This window comes from Vigna radiata, chromosome 5 (genome assembly GCF_000741045.1).
Source record: "Vigna radiata var. radiata cultivar VC1973A chromosome 5, Vradiata_ver6, whole genome shotgun sequence".
Taxonomy (NCBI): Eukaryota; Viridiplantae; Streptophyta; class Magnoliopsida; order Fabales; family Fabaceae; genus Vigna; species Vigna radiata.
In genome coordinates, this window is record NC_028355.1 from 6,367,925 (window position 1) to 6,386,531 (window position 18,607).

Genomic DNA, 18,607 nt, shown 5'->3' on the forward strand with positions numbered 1-18,607 from the left:
TTTTTTATTGATTTTGATTTTTATGATTTTTATATTTTTATTTTTATTAGCAAAGGGATATAACAACACACAATAACAATAAAAAAACCAAAGCTAAAGAAATAAAAAACAAAGACAACAATAAAAACATTACAGTCCAAGCCCAATAAGAAATAGGGGTGTAGAGATTAAAAACCGGGGTGCTGAAGAAACTCATTGGCCCATGACCAAAGATAGGGGTGCAGCTGTGAATATTGGGGGTGGCACGTAGTAGCTGATAGTCAGGCCCAATCTTCTTTTGTTTGCAGCAATGAAACGGGAGTGTGAACAGGAATAGCATGGTGACAGGCAGAGAAAATGGGATTGCAGCCCAAAGACCAAGCCCAAGGCTTTATTTTGTTGGTAGAACCGGCAGGGGAGTGCGAATTGGAGAGCAGTGGTGGTGGGAAGAAGGAAAGCGGGCCAGAGCTGGCCCAAAGGCCTTTAATCCCAATTTGAAATTAGGGGTTATGTCCTTCCTTCCCCATTTCACCATTTATCCAGAGACCTAGGGTTCTCTCCTCTGGTCCGAAAAAAACCAGAGACAACCACCTCTAGCCGGCCACCTTCCAATATCCCTCTAGCCGGCCACCTCAAACCGCGATCAACAGCGTTGCTGAAGACGACACTCATCACCGGAGCCCTCGCCGACCACCGCGCCAGGACCGTTCTCCTTCCTTCCCCTCGTCGCGCCACCCAAACCCTCTGCCAGTACACGCGGCTGATACTGGCAACCGCCGTGACTGCGCCTCCAAACGCCTGGGATGCCACCAAGCCAAGGCCTCCACTCACCGTCGATCTCTCTCCACCACCATTGCGCCCCCACTGCTGGTTCCTCTCCTCTGCGCGAGAGAAAGCCTCTCGTTCGACGCTATTGCCGCAATGAGATTAGGCGCCACCGTCCGTGACCACCCCCACTGCAATTGATGCTGCCGGCGATTATCACTCTCCCCCCTTTGTTTTTATACTTTGATTGGTTTTGTGTATACACAGAAGATGGTGTCCAACTAGATTCTGTTTGGGAAATGGTTTTGGATGGCAATGGGAAGCACGGTAGGGATGGAGGTTAGGAATTGAAGGGAAGGGTTCTTCTCTGTTCTGATTTTTTTTGCTTTTCTGTTCCTATTTCTGGTTTCTTAATATTGGTTTTGGTAATGGTAAGTGTTGATGAAGATGGTGGAATGGTGATCAAGGTTTTTGAGAGCATGGACAGTGGTTAGGATGGGGTCTTTTTGAGGTAAAGGGAGAAGGGGTGATTCGGTTCCTCTGTCTGGTTTCTGTTCTTTTCATTTTTTTTTCACTGCAGGTTGAGAGTGAAGATTATAATGGGTGATGGAGATGGAGGACGAGATGGTGAGGAGGCAAGGTGGTGTGTGATGGAGGACAAATTCCAAAATGGTTTTTCTGTTGTGAGTAGTGGGATTGAGTCATTAAAGAAAGGGAATCTTTGGTTGGGGTAATGAATTCGGGTTGAGAATTGGTGGGTGATTACGAGTTGGGCCAAGCAGAGGGACGGAGTCCGTGAGGGGTGACCAGGCAAGGCCTCTGAGGGAATTCAGGTGATTGAGGTAGTTAGGATGGGTCCTGAGGTAGTCGTGAGCGTATGGGTGATGAGATTGAGTAAGGCTAGAATCAATGTATGTGTTCCCGTGAGGTGTAAGATTAGGGATGTATGTTGGGATCGTTACGGGTGTGATGATGAGGGAATATGGATTGTGTGTGATCGTGAGGTCTCGTGTGCCTGTTGAAATCTGTTGATGTGTATGAGTGGTGTCGGGTGATGAATTGGGAATGTAGGTGTGAGTGAATCTGGTGGTGATGGAGTTGAGGAATTTGAGTGGGGTCCTGGACGATGAAGCATGGTGTGCGTCTTGAATGATTGAGGGAAAAGAAATGTGTCACGTTAGTATGTTGGGTGATCCTAGCGAGGGTGAGGGTGAAATTGGATCCCCAAAATCAATTCCCTGTAACAAATTTTTCCAATGCACCCTTCCCAATCTGCTAACCAACTCCTTTCTTTTTTTCTTTCTTTTCTTTTCTTCTTTTTTTTTTCATTTTGTTTTTTCTTTTTTTCTTTTTTTTTATTTTACCAAAAGAACATAAAAATAAAATCAAATAAGATAAAACAAAAACTAAATCAAAGTAAACTAAATTAAAAAAAATAATAACACAAAATAAAAGAAAAAAAATAAAATTAGACAAAAATAAAAACAAATCCTATTATTAATTACCCGGACGAAATTGGGTGTTGACACTCATCAATAAGATGTATTGATTACCGCTTACAAAGTTTAACACTATTCTCTTAACACTTCACACTTAAAACTCCAAGTTATACACTAACTTATCAAACACAAAATTCCACTACCTACCAAGCTTGGTCAGACACTCCAAGAGCAAAATAGTTGAATAGCATCTCAAATCATTTAATCAATGTATCCAACATCAACAATACATATAACATAAAATCTCACACCTTTCGACCAATATATCCAATGTCAACCGTAAATATAAAACAATGATGCTAATAATTATCATATAATCATACCATAAACTAATTTATGATTCTGAAACAGTTTGAATAAGACCCAGCTTACCATACCTCTCTACCCATACCAACATTATTATTTAAACAATCCAAAACAGACTCTATTATTTTTCTAACCTCAGAAAATATGCTAACAACTCGATTTAAATATTAAACAATTCTAACATATATCTATACTATATTAACCTCAGACTCTATTACCGTACTTTTTAATATATCTATACTATACTAATATAATATATACCCTTTTATCATCAATATAATAAAAACCCGTAAAGCATACTTTTCTTCATACCTTATTATTCTGGACTACCACCAAGCAATAACCAATATTTACTTCACCTCCTTTCTTGTTCATAATTTTCTTCACTCACAACCATTTACCTAAGGTTTTAAAACAAAACAAACACATAACCCTACCCTATCTATGGTCTGAACCAAGGTCTCAACACCAGCAAACAATATAAATATCTATATGTATACAAAAGAAACCTTCGACAATCGAAACTAATCACCCACTTCACAAACGTTGCATGAATAAAACAATATCTGTAAGAACAACTTCAAGATCATCACCCAACACATATACATACAAGATAAATCTAGCTACTCGCCTTACTTAGTCTCGTACTATTTTTGTTTCTAAATTCACCAAGAAAGCTTTAAAACGTCACCGATGGTCCTCATATTTTTTATGCCTCGTTCTCGGCTCTATTTTCTCTTAGAAAACATCTTTTCTCTCCCTTATATTTCTACTTTTCGTTTTTTGCTTTTAGGATAACAAAATGTCAACCCCGTTTTACTCTTATCCTCTACTATTCTATCTCTATCTTTTTAATTTTAATAAAATCTCTCAATTTAAAATTTTCTCTCTGATTCTCTCTTAACTACTTATTAAAATATGGCCCAACACTATTTCTTCCTTTTAGAAAGAGGCCCAACACTAATGGCCCATGAAAGAGATAAAAAATATCTCTGAGTTTCCTTTGCTGGTAGAGACGTCAGTTCTCTACTTTTGTGACAGAGAGATAAGAACCTCAAAGGTTCTTTTAGAACCAGAGGAAGAAGCTGAGCGAGAATTTATGCCTCCCTTGGGTCACGGCAGTTCCAGAAGAGGAAGTAGGCAATCTTGATAAGAGCAACAAGAAAGGTAAGAAAAACACAATCTTTTTTATTTTAGTAATCGTGAAAAATGTCTATCATCTGTTACACTCAAAATGAAATGGGGGAAGCTCTATTTATAGAGCTCTTTGGGGGAACACGGGAAAACTTACATAATAAGAAAAGCTTTACAAATAATAATTGATTACTGTCCTTTTGACAGTAATCTAACAAATACAGTCAATCTCAATAGCCTCCCCTCAAGCTGGATGGTGTATACTTACCAATCCAAGCTTGGGAAGTATAGATCTGAACCTGACGCAATGCAGGAATTTGGTGAAGATGTCAGCCAACTGCTCGTTGGATCGAACAGGGAGAAGATGCAGAAGGTTTTCTTGTATTTTCTCATGAACAACATGGCAGTCAAGCTCTATGTGCTTGGTCCATTCGTAAAAGCTCTGGTTGTGAGCTATGTGTCTCGCGGACTTGTTGTTGCAGTATAGGGTCAAAGTTCCTGTTTCTCATATTTGTAGGTCTTGTAGGAGATAGTGGATCCACTGTATTTCTACTTCTTAGATTTCTAGGAAATAAGGGATGAACCAAGAAAAACGCAAAATCCTGTAGTTGATCTTCGAATATTTGGACACGTTGCCCAATCTGAGTCGCTAAAGGCCTTTAGATGCAATGGGGAGTCAGCAACAAAAAATAATCCTTCTAAGGGCTTTGATTTTATGTACCTAAGGATATGTTGAACAGCCCAATGATGATAGTTAGTGGGAGATTGCATAAATTGACTAGGTAGATTAATGAAAAAACACAGATTTGGTCTGGTATTGGTGAGGTAGAGCAACTTCCCTATTAGTCTTTTGTAGGGACCAGGATCTTCTAGGTAGTTGTCCATCTTGTATAGTGGACTTGTGTCACTCAAGAATGGTGTAGAGGAACGCTTACACCCCAGCATTACTGTTTCCTTAAGGATGTCCAAAGCATACTTTCTTTGACATAAATGAATTCCCTTTTTGGATCTGGCCACTTCCAATTCTATGAAGTATTTGAGTTCTCCTAGGTTCTTTATTTGAAATTTTCTGTGCAATAGATCCTTTATATGATTGATTTCCATCATAGAGTTTCCTGTCAATACAATATCATCAACATATACAAGCAAAGCAGTAAACCCTATAGGTGTTCTCTTAATAAACAATGAGTGATGAGATCTAGATTGAGTATAACCCACAGATATGAGAAAAAAGGATATTTTCAAACCATTGCCTGCTGGCTTGTTTCAGGCCATACAGTGATTTGGTTAGCCTGCAAACCTGTCCCTTTTCATGGATGTCAAGTCCAGGTGGTGGCTCCATGTAAACCTCTTCATTCAAGTCCCCATGTAGAAACACATTGTCTACATCAAGTTGATGTAGAAACCAGTTGTTTGAGGCTGCAAGGGCAATGAGCAATCTAACAGTTGTGAGCTTTGCCACAAGAGAAAAGGTGTCCAGGTAATTAATTCCCTCTTGTTGAGTGTATCCCTTTTCCACTAAACGAGCTTTGAACCTTTTTATGGTACCATCAACTTTATATTTGGTTTTATACACCCACTTACAACCTTTGGGGGTCTTTCCTGGTGGTAGTTGTGTTAAATACCATGTAGGGCTTTGATCTCTCTCTGCATAGCTTCTGCCTATTCATACATGCCTTTTGCTTGATTATAAGATTAGGTTCCTTATTTCCAGTAATAGCCATCATGTACTTTAAGTGCTTCTTTGACAAATTGTCACAACATAACATATCAGAAATGGGATAAGGTATTTTAAGACTATCTATCATAGACAAGGATTGATTCACCTGATGTACATAGTCGCTGAGATATTCAGGAGTCCTTCTAAGCCTGTTAGACCTCTTATAGCTGTGATTTTCTTGACTGTTGTTTGTGCTGTCATCACTTATTTGCTGTGTCTCTCTTTAATTATTGACATTTGTCTCAGCATGTCTTTCATCTTCAGTGAAACAATGGTTGGCAAGAAGGTCATTGAGGGAACCAGTCTTGTCTTCCTCTGTTTCCGTGGTTTCTCTGTTAGCTGACAGATTCTTGTAGGGAAAGATGTCTTCATAAAAGACAACATTTCTACTGACAAAAAGTTCTTTGGTGTTGATGTCTAGAACAATGTAACCCTTGACACCACTTTTGTAGCCTAGAAAATTCCTTTTCTAGCTCTTGGGTCAAGTTTATTTCTATTTTTCTCAAGGGTGGAAGCAAAGCACAAAAATCCAAAAGTTTTGAGATCTAAATAGGTGGGGGGGGGAGTTCATAAACCAGGTCATGAGGTGTCTTGTTATTTAGAATGGGAGAAGGCAATCTATTTATCAAGTAGACAACGTGTCCAACAACATAGGACCAATATGCATTAAGAATATTAGATTGAAAAAGGAGACTACGAGTCACATTCAGTATGTGTTGGTGTTTTCGCTCCACAACAGAGTTCTGTTTAGGAGTTTCAACACAGCTCCTTTGATGATTGATGCCATGCAAATCATAAAAGCTCACACAATTAGATTCAAGTTCATTATCTGACCTAATAGTTTTAATCTTTTTGTCAAACTAATTTTTAACCTTAACAATAAAGTTCTGTAGTAAATCTCTAGCTTGGCCCTTATTATTCATTAGAAAAACCCAAGTGTGTCTACTATAGTCATCAACTATGGTGAGAAAATACCTATGACCGTGTACAGAAATAGTAGTAAGAGGACCTCATATATCACAGTGAACAATCTCAAAGCATTCAGTAGTAGTACAAATACTTTTAGGAAAAGATAGTTTGTGTTGTTTAGCATAGTGGCAAGTATCACAAACAATGTCAGGACCCATTTGTACATAGGGAAACTTTTTACATATTTGTTCAACAACTTTGTGTCCATGATGGCCTAATCTACGATGCCACAAATTTACACCAACATTTTTAAAGGATAATTCATCAACAACTTTTTTCCGAATTAGGAAGAGCTTGTAGATAGTATAGGCCTTTACAAGAGTTAGCATACCCAATCATCTTCAATGTACAATTCTCCCTTATCTGACAAGTCTCAGAAGAAAAGGTTAGGCTGCAATTTAAGTATTTTATAAGACTTTGGACAAAGATTAGATTAAAACAAAAATCAGGAATATAAAGAACATTGAAAATAACAAAGTCCTTAAAGAATTGAACAATTCCTACGTGTTTTGTTGTGAGAGTAGTGTTATTTGGTAGTTTGATAGAGATAGGCTTAATTTTATAAAAGGTAATAAAGTTGCTTTTATCATTTGTCACATGGTCTGTGGCACCAGTGTCAATAATCCAATAAAAAGTACCTTGCTTGTTTTCAGTGGCATCTCACTGTACTTGATTGATTTTGTGAGTTGGTTCCTCTGTCTTGTCTATCATTTTGAGGAGCTTCTGCACCTGTTCTGGTGTAAAAGAGTTAAGAATATTATTGTTGTTGGCACGATGGGAGGAATTCCCTTGATAGGTTTTCTGAATGCCCTCTGGTCCTGTACTGTTCTGGCAAGCATTTGCAGAACTCCAATCAGTCCTCTTATCTTGATTGTTGTCTCCTTTCTTATACCAAGGTGGGTAACCATGCTTGGCATAACATTCATCCACAGTGTGGTTCATTTTATTGCAGTAGGAACACTGTTTTCCATAGCTGGAATTCTTCCCTCTTCCTCTCCCTTGACCACGAGATCTAGTGCCTCGGCCTTGGCTTCTCCAGGTCTGGTCAGGTCTCCATTGACTGTTTCTGTCAGCAACATTAGCCAATATCTTGATTTCTGCAGAGTCCTGTTTCTCTTGTCTCTCTTGCTGCATAATGAGGGAGAAAACCCGATTGATGTTGGGGATAGGGTCCATCAAAAGAATTTGGGTCCTTACAGTGTTGTAGGTATCGTTTAGTCCCTTCAAGAAACATATAACATGCTTCATTTCTCTATATTTCAAGGAAAATTTTGAGAGATCGCAACTACAGGGAGTCTTGCACGTATAAGTGGGTATGGGTCTTAGGGATTCCAATTCTTCCTAGAGAATTTTCAAATCTTTGAAAAACAGACTCACCCCTCTCTCTCCCTGCTTAATGGAATGAATATCCTGGAGCAAGTCAGAAATCTTGAAATAATCACCCTTAGAGAACCTCTCCCTTAACTCATCCCATAGTTCTTTTGCATCTTCAACATATATCACACTTTCTGCAATCTGTGGGGAAAGTGTCTTTGTTATCCAAGAAAGGACCATTACATTGCACCTTTCCCAAGAATCAAATAAAGCTCCAATTCTTGGAGGTTTCTTGATAGACCCATCAATGAATTTGATTTTATTCTTGGATTTCAGAGCCCTTCTCATGCTTATGCTCCAAGAAGAGTAATTGTTTTCATTTAAAACCTGAGTGATGAGGGTGAGACCTGGGTTCTCCCCTTGGTGTAGGTAGAAAGGACTGAGTGGGTTAGCTGATTGATCTGTCTGATCCATTGGAAAACAGAGAGCAAGAAAGTACCAAGAATCAACCCAAGAAGATACCAAGAATGAGAAACAGAGGCAGCGGAAATAGAGCAGGCATTACACCTGCTCCGATACCATATTAAAATATGGCCCAACACTATTTCTTCCTTTCAGAAAGAGGCCCAACACTAATGGCCCATGAAAGATATAAAAAATATCTCTGAGTTTCCTTTGCTGGCAAAGAAGTCAGTTCTCTGCTTTCGTGATAGAGAGATAAGAACCTCAAAGGTTATTCTGGGACCAGAGGAAGAAGTTGAGCGAGAAGTTATGCCTCCCTTGGGTCACGACAGTTGCAGAAGAGGAAAAAGGCAATCTTGATGAGAGCAACGAGAAAGGTAAGAAAAACACAGTCTTTGTTTATTTTAGTAATCGTGAAAAATGTCTATCATCTGTTACACTCAAAATGAAATGGGGGAAGCTCTATTTATAGATCTTTTTGGGGGAAAGACGGGAAAACTTACATAATAAGAAAAGCTTTACAAATAATAAATGATTACTGTCTTTTTTACAGTAATCTAACAAATACATTCAATCTCAATACTACTTTTTAAGATATCATCAACCACCAAATCTTTTTAAAATCTACAATATCTAATAATGATTTTCTCTAAATATAATATTTCTTTTAATCTTTAAACTCACCAAGATTATATCTCTTATTCTCTTTTAACTAATTTTTAAAATAACAACAACTAAATCTTCTAAAAGATTTACATAATATAATTCTATTAAATATCCAGATTATTTAATTTGTATATTTTTCCTTTCTACACTCTCTCTTAATTAATTTCTACACTAGTTAAATAAAAGTAAAAGACTCTTTTGCCTATAGCCAAACAATATAAAAATAAAGAAATAACATAAAATTTATGTTCTAACAAAATTATAAACTCAAAAACACTTCTTTCCGTTGAGCAAAAAGGCGTTGGATTTCCCCGTCTCCATGTCAGCGAAAAAATATGAAAGGCAAAACAAAACTTAGATAAGTCAAAACTGATAGTTCTAATATGCTAAATAACAAAAGGCTTACCTAACATCCTAGTACTTAGAGCATCTAAGCCGAGCACAAATAAGTATGCAAGAGGAAGCCTTGCGAGGTAGTTGGATGGTCATGTCATTGCTCTCTTGGGATGCTCAGTCCAATAGAAGGGAAACTTGGGTTGCATTATTGGTATAGAACGCTGGTAGACAGACCTTTGTATTACAATTTTAAGGAAATTCTTTTTGAATCCTTTGTACCAAGTATTATAAAGGGTGAACAACGTCTGGTCCTTCTCTTATACGAGAGATACCCAAGACTTTTGCGGATGCGGCCAGGTACGAAAGAAACATAGGAAGGAGTTGGGTGTCGGTGTCAGGTCAAGGGCTTCAAACACAACAACAAATGCTTATATAAACACACATTTGTTCAGATGAAGTTAGGTATAGGAGCCACGTTCAGTTCCCGCAAAATACCCATGTGGATTCAAAAAATGGAAGCTGAACGTGCATCTCGCAGAAAATAGCTGAATGCGCTTAAAAGAAATCAGACGTATATCCCTCCTTGTCATGGCATCCACACTAAATTCTTTTGTAGACATTGAGTTTAAAACCTTCTACGTGTCCGGCCTCTGCCACTAGATCCACTTGATCTTGGAACTATTTTATAAAAATATATGCATATAAATGTTGAACTAGTGTGCTCTTGTAAAACTGTTTTATGACTTCTATTGTATAGGGTGTTATACTTGAAACTGTGAAATTGTGCATGTTGTGATGTGATGAATTTAATATGTTTTGAATGAGTTTAATCTCTAGAAATGGTGTGTGCTTATTATTATTTGACTAGGATGAGTTTGTTGGCTGAAATTGATCTCGTTGGAAGGTGTGGAGTAAGGGTTTTGTAATAGCATGTATATGGGTATTAAATAGGTGTAATGGTACTGTTTGAGGTTGTTGTGACTAGTCATATGTGTTAGCGCCAAATCATAGAGCATCCCTGGCCTGGTCCAGTCAGTTGTGACTAGTCATATGTGCTAGCGCCAAAGGTGAGTCTGATGCGTTCAAACATCTGAACCCTCTCCGGTGACCAATTGGGTAGTGAGGCGAGGTTGGGAACAAGCACTCTGTGGTAATGAATAATTAACAAGTAGATCCAAAATTAAGGGAGCATTGTAAGTTGTTTGGAGGGAAGCAAGAGGATGATTTTGTGTATTTGGGTTATGGGGTGCATTGAGTCTGTTTGGGTAGCATAAACAAGTCCATTGTGACTTGTTAGGCACATAAAACTAAACTAAAATGCATTAGAACTGGCAGAATTTAATTGGAGTCCCTAAGTAATGAGATTAGATGTTTTAGAGTTGAATTCAAGTCTTAATCACTTTAGATTAGTAGTAGGAAGGTTTAGAAACATTTAGGCAAGTTTAATTAAGTATATAACGTAATCTATGAGGGGTAGAACTTGAGAAAAGTTGATAGAATTGGTAAGTTTGAAGTGAGTTGCGAAATTCTGTAGGTTTGCTGTTAAAGGGTTTTAGCTTAGCGAGGAGCTAGCTAAGCGAATTATTGGTGTCTTTTTTGGTATTTTTAGCTTAGCGAGGGGCTAGCGAAGCGAATTATTGGGTCTTTTAATTTTGGTATTTTTAGCTTAGCGAATAGTGTGCGTTGAACGAATTATTGAGTTTGTAATATGCTATCTCCTTCTCTGTTTTGCTTGATTTGAAATTAGGGTATGAGTTGAATTAATTATGGTTAATGTATGATTATGTAAAAGTGTATGAACATCGAACATCATGAGTTGTGTTTTAAATTGAAAAGTATGATTGTTGCGATGTTGTTAAACCGCAAGTGTATGATTATAAAGTGAAGGAAGTATGGGTTCAAGGTTGTTGATGGTGGTAAATGAAAAATCTCTCGGTGAGATTCTTAAAGTTTTAGAATGAAAGTTAGAGCTCAGTCTTAAGGGTCTTCCTGACGCTCCAATGGCCTTTCTTCTCACGTAGAGAGGATTGGATCATGCGGTGAGGAGTAGCAGGAGGTCTTAGTCTTGGAGGCTTCCAGTATGCTCCAAGGCACGGAACAGGCTAACCTCGTGAGTGTGGCAGGGTGGGAAACCCAAGTTTCATAAGCCACCACGGGTGCATGACCCGCCATAGCTCGACTCTCATTCTAAAGTCTGGACGAGTCAACTCTAGCATTTAACATGTTAGGATATATGCCTTAATCTGTTTGAATTGAGATTAACTCGTGTATATTCTATGTTTGACATGATGCATTCTTTTTATATAATTAGCTCACCCTTACTTGCTTGTGTTTGTGCCATGTTGTATGTGTTTCCTTTTGCGATAATCATCCACTTGGATGGGAGCAGATGGCGAGGAGGATACTTTGAAAAAAGCTCTTGATGGGAACGGTAGTGCTGCAACTTAGATTTGCAAGCTTTTATTTCCATGAACTCATATTATTTTGAAGAACTTTAGTGCATTTAAAGTTTTAAATTCTTCAAAATTTTAGGGAGAAACTCTAGTACTCTAATTTTCATTTCTCCACTATTCTAAAGATGAATGTAATCCTAATTACTTTAAATTAATCACTCTTAACTGTTTTCCTGTATTATACATGATGTCTTTATTATATTTATGCCTTTTCTATATATTTTTAGACGTCATACTTTGGCTTATTGAACTTGGTCATTTTGGTGATCACGAAAACTAAACTTAAAACTTATTTTCCGTTTATTGTAATTAATGACTATTCAAAACCTTTTATCATTAATAATGGTAATTTTAATAAATATATTTTATGTTGTGGATGTATTTCAATATTTTAAGATCTTTGTCTATTAGTATTTTCAAAACAATGTTATACTAAAATTGATGTTGAATTACGACATACACTTAAATTGAAATATGAGTTTATTTGAAAATATTTTAAAAAATAATTTCGTGAAAGAATATTGAAATGAACGATAAAAAAATTATTTTTAATTAAATTTATGAATTTGAAAATATTGTTTATGACTAACTTTTTAGAATGAGAGTGCTTTCTTTGTAAAATCATTCTTTTTAATATTTTTTTATCTTGTTATTGTTGATTATGAAGATATTTTTTTTGCTTATACTACTTTGAAATTTTAGTTTAACTTTTCATAGTTTCATCATAGTTGAAATAAACTTAATTTTTTTTCATAACACTACAACAAAATCAGATATAAAAAAATGATTAATTATGGACTAACTTAAATATTATTTTATAAATTAAAAATTGTTGATATATAAGATAGTCTTTATTATAAATAAAAAGTTATAATTGTCTTGTGATTTAAAGTGTATATTAAATTTTAACCTTAATTACCATAATTTTAATTGTTAAAAAATTAGTGCTTAAATTAATTTTTAATTTAGAATTATAAATAATTCAAATTCAATAATAATAATAAGTAACTATTGATAATTTTCCACGCACATACATTACAACTCTAATTTAAAAACATATAGCATGAAACAATAATTTAAAATGCTAACCAGGAGATTTATCCTTAGTTGAAACCCTTCTGCATTAGCTGAAAGTAATGAAATTTGCTAATACGTAATTATAACAAACTATAGTAACTTAATGATATTAACATTTGAGCATCAAGTTCAGTTCTGGCAGAAGTAAAGCCTCTGAAAACAGGCAAGTCTACATATATAATGCTACTAACCTACCAAGAGGACAAGAAACCATAAGAATGACTGAATTTCAAAGCAGAAAATATATTTTTCCCTTTTTAAATATAAGAGGATCAATAATAAGTTTTTTAATATGATGAGAAATCTTTTTATTTTATATATAAAATTTACACTAGTGGAAAAATGTTGTTTAACGTCACCCCATAGACGTTGGTTAAAGGGTTCACTGACATAAAATGATGACCGGTAACAAGTTCATAAATAAGTCGGACATATAGACGTCGGGCACAGATCCACCCAACGTCTAAAACATTATAGACGTCTATGAGAATCCAAACAGACGTCTAAAGGTCTTCCAGGTAGGTGAATAGTCGCCATATCGACGTCGAATACCACCACAGCGACCTCTATGGTCGAGTATACACGTCGCGCTGACGCCAACCGACATCTAAAGGTCTGCCAGGTTGGTGAACAGTTGCCATATAGACGTCGGTAGCTCCAAATAGACGTCTATAACCTGACAGGTAGTTGAGTATCATTAATGTTCCGCCATATAGACGTCAGCGCCCCCTGCTAGCTGACGTCTATAGCTTAATAGTTAGGTGAACTCTAATAATTATTTCGCCGTATAGACGTCGACTACGATGTAACTAACGTCCATAGGACTACAGAGTTCAATTAGACGCCAGTTTCACAAGTAACAAACGTCTATAATTCGCGCCAATATTAATATTAAAATCATAAAGACGTCAAATTAGTGATAGAACCGACGTCTATAGTACCTTATACTATAGAATGTGAACCCGCGAGCAGTAACCACTATTCATCGTCTTCTTCCTCAAGCTTTTCTATGTTGCGACATTCATTTCGAGGTTCGTTTTCTCTGTTTTGGACCGTTTAAATGTAGTTTTGCTCCGGTTAAATTAGTCTTTGAAGAAAAATCTTTCATTTGAACCGATTAAAATTAGATTTGGTTGCATTTTGTTGCAGTTTCTGGCGTCTTGTTGAGTTGCATTTTGGAACGTTTTTGGCCTGCGTTTCTGACCTATTATTGGGCGTGCACTCCTTCATTTCCCTGCATTGCGAATTTAATCTTCTAAAAAGGTTAGGTTCTTTGTTGAAAACTTAATTTGTATGGATATTATTGGCTTTTGTGTATGCATTTTATTGAGTTTTATGTATGCATGCATGTTATTGACTTTTGTGTATGCATGTTGGCATTGGTGAATATGCATTTTATTGGATTTTATGTATGATTTCGTATTGACTTTTTGTTATGCATGTGTTTGAAGATTTTTAATATATGCATGTGATAAAGTTTAGTTATGTTATTATAATTGGCATATGTTAGATTATTAGTATCAAATCATTGAGTGAAACTTAGTTTCCGTTTGAAATTTAACACAAACGATTAATCTTTTAATTGTTTGTATTAAATTTTGAATTGTCCGATTGGACAGTTTAGGAAAATTATTTTTCATAAATTTGCTATAACATGTACGTTGGAGTTTATGCATAAGATTGATGAAATTTCGGTTCATTATTTGTGTTGTCCGGATGCATATTTGATTGTGGTCATCCTTAACTACTCTCATTTCATGTATCTCGAAGACCAATGCAAAATGCTGCCGAAATTTTATCAAATTAATGATGTAGACTTCTTTGCAAATGTCTTAGCAATTTATGAAAAATAATTTTTCTGAATGGGTAGGGCCTAACCTTGTGAGAGTTAAAAAAGTGAAACTGATGAAGTATGTTACGAACATAGTATGGATCGAAGTTGGATGAATGCACGTTGCATCTCTGAAGAATATGAGAAGGGTGTTTTAGTGTTCTTGCAATATGTTAAAGAAAATGCAAAGTCTGTGAACGGGGCATATTTTTGTCCTTGTGTTCTTTGTGTTAATCAATTACGACAAGACTTAGGCAATTTGCATTACCATCTATTCATGTTCGACATAATGAGAACTTATACCTTTTGGACTTGGCATGGAGAAGTACTGGACCGGCCTATCACGTCACGAGGAACGAATTATGTGGAAGAATGAATGAGTGATCATTTAGAGGACATGATACGTGATGTTGGTGAAGATAACTTTGGAAGAGCTAATTTATATGATTCTCTTATCAATGATTCAGAGCAACCGTTGTACCCAGGTTGCTCGAACTTTACACGTCTGTCTGCAACTTTGAAGTTGTTTAGTTTAAAAGCAAGGAATGGATGGACTGATAAAAGTTTCATAGAGTTGTTGGAGTTGTTGAAAGAGATGCTTCCAGAAAATAATACTCTACATATTCGTAATTACGAGGCTAAAAAATATTTATGTCCAATGGGTCTTGAATATCAAAAGATACATGTTTGTCCCAATTATTGTGTTTTTTACATAAAGGAGTTTGCTTCGCTGAAGTATTGCCCAACTTGTGCTTTAAGCAGTTTTAAAAAAGAAAACTGACAGAAACACTGTTAATGAAGGTAATGATGGTGCACCTGCTAAGGTGATGTGGTATTTGCTTATAATACCTAGGTTGAAACGTATGTTCTCTGTTAAAGAAGATGCAAAGAACCTTAAATGGCACGTTGTCGGAAGAAAGTGCGATAATCTTCTTTGATACGCAGCAGATTCACCACAGTGGAAGAAGATCGATGAAACATTTCCAGAATTTGGTGTAGATCCAAGAAACTTAAGACTTGAACTTGCAACTGATGGTATGAATCCCTACGGGAACTTAAGTAGCAAACACAGTTCATGGTCAGTTATGTTGATGATATACAATATTTCTCCTTTGTTGTGCATGAAGAGAAAATATGTCATGTTGTCAATGATGATATCGGATCCTAAACAACATGGCAATGACATTGATGTTTACTTGAAACCTCTAATTGATGATTTAAAATTGTTGTGGGAAGAATGTATCGAAGTGTTCGATTCAAATGTTGAAGAAAATTTCTGTTTGCCTACAATATTGTTTTGCACTATAAATGATTTCCCTACCTATGGAAACTTCACTAGTTATAGTGTTAAAGGACATTTTGCATGTCCGATTTGTGAAGAAAATACTAATTACCTTCAATTGAAGCATGGTCAAAACACGGTATATACAAGACATCGGAAATTCCTTCCTCACAATCACCTTTATCGTAGATTGAAAAAAGCATTCAATGGAAGTGTCGAGGATGAGATTGTGTCGAGACCCCGTAGTGGTGAAGAGGTGTACAATGAAGTCAAAAACATTGACATTGTGTTTGGAAAACATCATAAAAGTACCTTTACAAAAAACGTTTGGAAGAAACGATCAATATTTTTTAATCTTTCTTATTGGTGTAAACTTGATGTTAGACATTGTATTGATGTGATGCACGTAGAAAAAAAGTTTGTGACAGTGTCATCGAAACTTTATTAAACGTGAAAGGGAAGACCAAAGATGGAATAAAAGCAAGACATGATTTGGCTTAAATGGGAATCCGAACAGAGTTACATCCACAGACAATAGGAAGACACACTTATCTACCCCCAGCCTGTTATACTCTTTCTAAAAAAGAAAAACAAAGTTTTTGTAACTCTTTAAGAAGTGTGAAGGTTCCACAAGGTTATTCTTCAAATATTAGTAACCTTGTTTCTATGCAAGAACAAAAGTTAGTTGGTTTAAAGTCTCATGATTGTCATACATTGATGCAACAATTGTTACCAGTTGTTATTCGAGGCATATTACCTCCTTCTGTTAGAGGTATTCTGACACGTCTGTGTTTGTTCTTTAATGTTATTATGCAAGAAAGTTGTTGACCCTCGATGTTTAGATCAATTGGAAAATGAAGGAATAAGACTACTATGTGAATTGGAGATGTATTTTCCACCTTCTTTTTTTGATATCATGGTTCATTTGATCGTTCATCTAATCCGAGAAATTCGAATATGTAGGCCGGTTTACTTAAGGTGGATGTACCCTGTTGAAAGATACATGAAAATCTTAAAGGGATATGTCAAGAATCAGTATAGACCAGAAGCTTCAATCACAGAGAGATACATTGCAGAAGAAGTCGTTGACTTTTGTTCAGCTTATATGCCAAGTTGTGAACTAGTGGGTCTACCCAAGAGCATACATGAAGGAAAATGTGAAAGTAAGGGTCGTGGTGTGAGGATTCAAAGTGTTAGTAGAAAAGAAGTTGATCAAGCTCATTTGTACATCTTATACAACACTAATGATGTGATTATTACATTTCTGAACACATTAATGAAATAAAGGCATCACACCAAAAAATGAGTTAAAAATGGCATCTTAATGAACATTTCAAAACCTTCTTACAATGGTTTAAGAAAAAGATTTATGCGACTCCACATGTTTCTGAAACTCTATTGAGGTTATCTCATGGGCTGAACACAGATGTCATTACATATGGTGGGTATTATATAAACAATATATCTTTTCAGACAAAGGAAGAAGATGACAAAAGTAGGGTTCAAAATAGTGGGGTTACACTACAAGCTGAGTCTGTGCACTTTTTTAGTTCTAAAGACAAAAATCCAATCACTGCGTCAATGAGTTATTTTGGAGTAACAAGAAATATGGGAGGTGGATTATGTGAGGTTTAGAGTCCCCGTTTTCAAGTGAATGGGTTGATATAAATTCTGGTGTCATGACAGATGACTCTGGTTTCACATTGGTAGATCTTAAAAAAAATGAATTACACTGATGAACCATTTATTATAGCCAGTCAAGCAATCCAAGTATTCTATTTAAGTGATCCCGCAAATGAGAAATTATCAGTGGTTTTGGAAGGAAAAAACATGCACGGGTATGATGATGAATAATCTCTTGATATACTTGAGACAACATCTGCCACATCAAGACCCATTGAAGACTCAGTTCATGATCTTGCCGATGACATACATGCAATTCGTAGTGATCACAATGAAGGGATCTAGGAGAAAACAATATCTTAATAATTAATGTTTTCTGTTTTGACTATAAATGTACTTATATTCGGATGAATATTTCAATTAGTACTAACCTTGTATATATTTTTTAGGTATGTCGAACTTAGACTCAGCATCAGGACAGACCAAACGTACACGAGGCGTGACACGATTGGCAGAAGTGACATTCGGACAAGTTCATGGGCAGAGGAGACATCTTGAGATTGACCACATATCAGGTGTGGCATCAGGGCCAAATGCTGATAGATTTAGTAGTTATTAGGATAAGATAGCCAAAACCCATGTTTCTATCCTTCATGCAACTTGGGATGACGTCCCAGAGGTCGAGAAGAACCTCTTATGGCAAGATGTTCAGGTATGGTTACTTTAAAATAAATTTGATATACTTATTTCTTTGATCTCATTATGTCATTAACATTTTCCTTGTTTTAAACAGCTAAAATATGATGTTCCAAACACACTTGAGATGAAAAAGAAGTGTTACAAAAAATAGCAAAGAGATGGAGCAATTTCAAGACAAGGCTGACACGTCTATATGTGTTTGGAGACAGACAACATGAGAACCCAAGTAAGGATTATTCCTTCACCGATGAAGAGTGGATGCAATTTCGTGCATCTAGAGAGTGAGGAATGGAAGGTATTTATCTTAACAAACAACGTCTTAAAAGGAGTTATTATTAAATAATTATGAATATACATGGTTTTACACGGTAAAAGGTTAGCCGCCCAAGAAAGGCAAAGGCTAAATGATGCACCACACGTGTTATCACGCGGTGGTTATGCGAAACTTGAGAATAAAATTCAAAAGAATCGAACGGATGAGTTCGGGCTTCA

General features: G+C 36.2%; 2 protein-coding genes across 2 annotated transcripts; both read right to left on the reverse strand.

The window, feature by feature from the left end:
* Window positions 1–4,247: 4,247 nt before the first annotated feature.
* Window positions 4,248–5,407, reverse strand: LOC106760248 (uncharacterized mitochondrial protein AtMg00810-like). The gene is made up of 3 exons (XM_014643711.1): window positions 5,271–5,407; window positions 4,984–5,218; window positions 4,248–4,856 (listed from the first exon to the last, which is right to left on the reverse strand). The coding sequence occupies exons 1-3, from the start codon at window positions 5,405–5,407 to the stop codon at window positions 4,248–4,250; spliced, it is 981 nt and encodes a 326-aa protein (XP_014499197.1).
* A 1,625-nt stretch (window positions 5,408–7,032) lies between these two features.
* On the reverse strand, window positions 7,033–8,160 carry LOC106760249. Its single transcript, XM_014643712.1, has 2 exons — window positions 7,750–8,160; window positions 7,033–7,593 (listed from the first exon to the last, which is right to left on the reverse strand). Exons 1-2 carry the CDS (start codon window positions 8,158–8,160, stop codon window positions 7,033–7,035), a joined length of 972 nt encoding a protein of 323 aa, XP_014499198.1.
* Window positions 8,161–18,607: the final 10,447 nt, after the last annotated feature.

Coding starts and splice junctions, on each gene's coding strand:
- LOC106760248 (XM_014643711.1), bottom strand. CDS start 5,407: ATGGCTATTACTGGAAATAAGGAACCTAATCTTATAATCAAGCAAAAG. Junction 5,219..5,270: donor ACCAGGAAAGACCCCCAAAG/GTTGTAAGTGGG, acceptor TACCATAAAAAG/GTTCAAAGCTCGTTTAGTGG. Junction 4,857..4,983: donor ACATCCATGAAAAGGGACAG/GTTTGCAGGCTA, acceptor TTGTTTATTAAG/AGAACACCTATAGGGTTTAC.
- LOC106760249 (XM_014643712.1), bottom strand. CDS start 8,160: ATGGATCAGACAGATCAATCAGCTAACCCACTCAGTCCTTTCTACCTA. Junction 7,594..7,749: donor TTAAGCAGGGAGAGAGAGGG/GTGAGTCTGTTT, acceptor TGTTTCTTGAAG/GGACTAAACGATACCTACAA.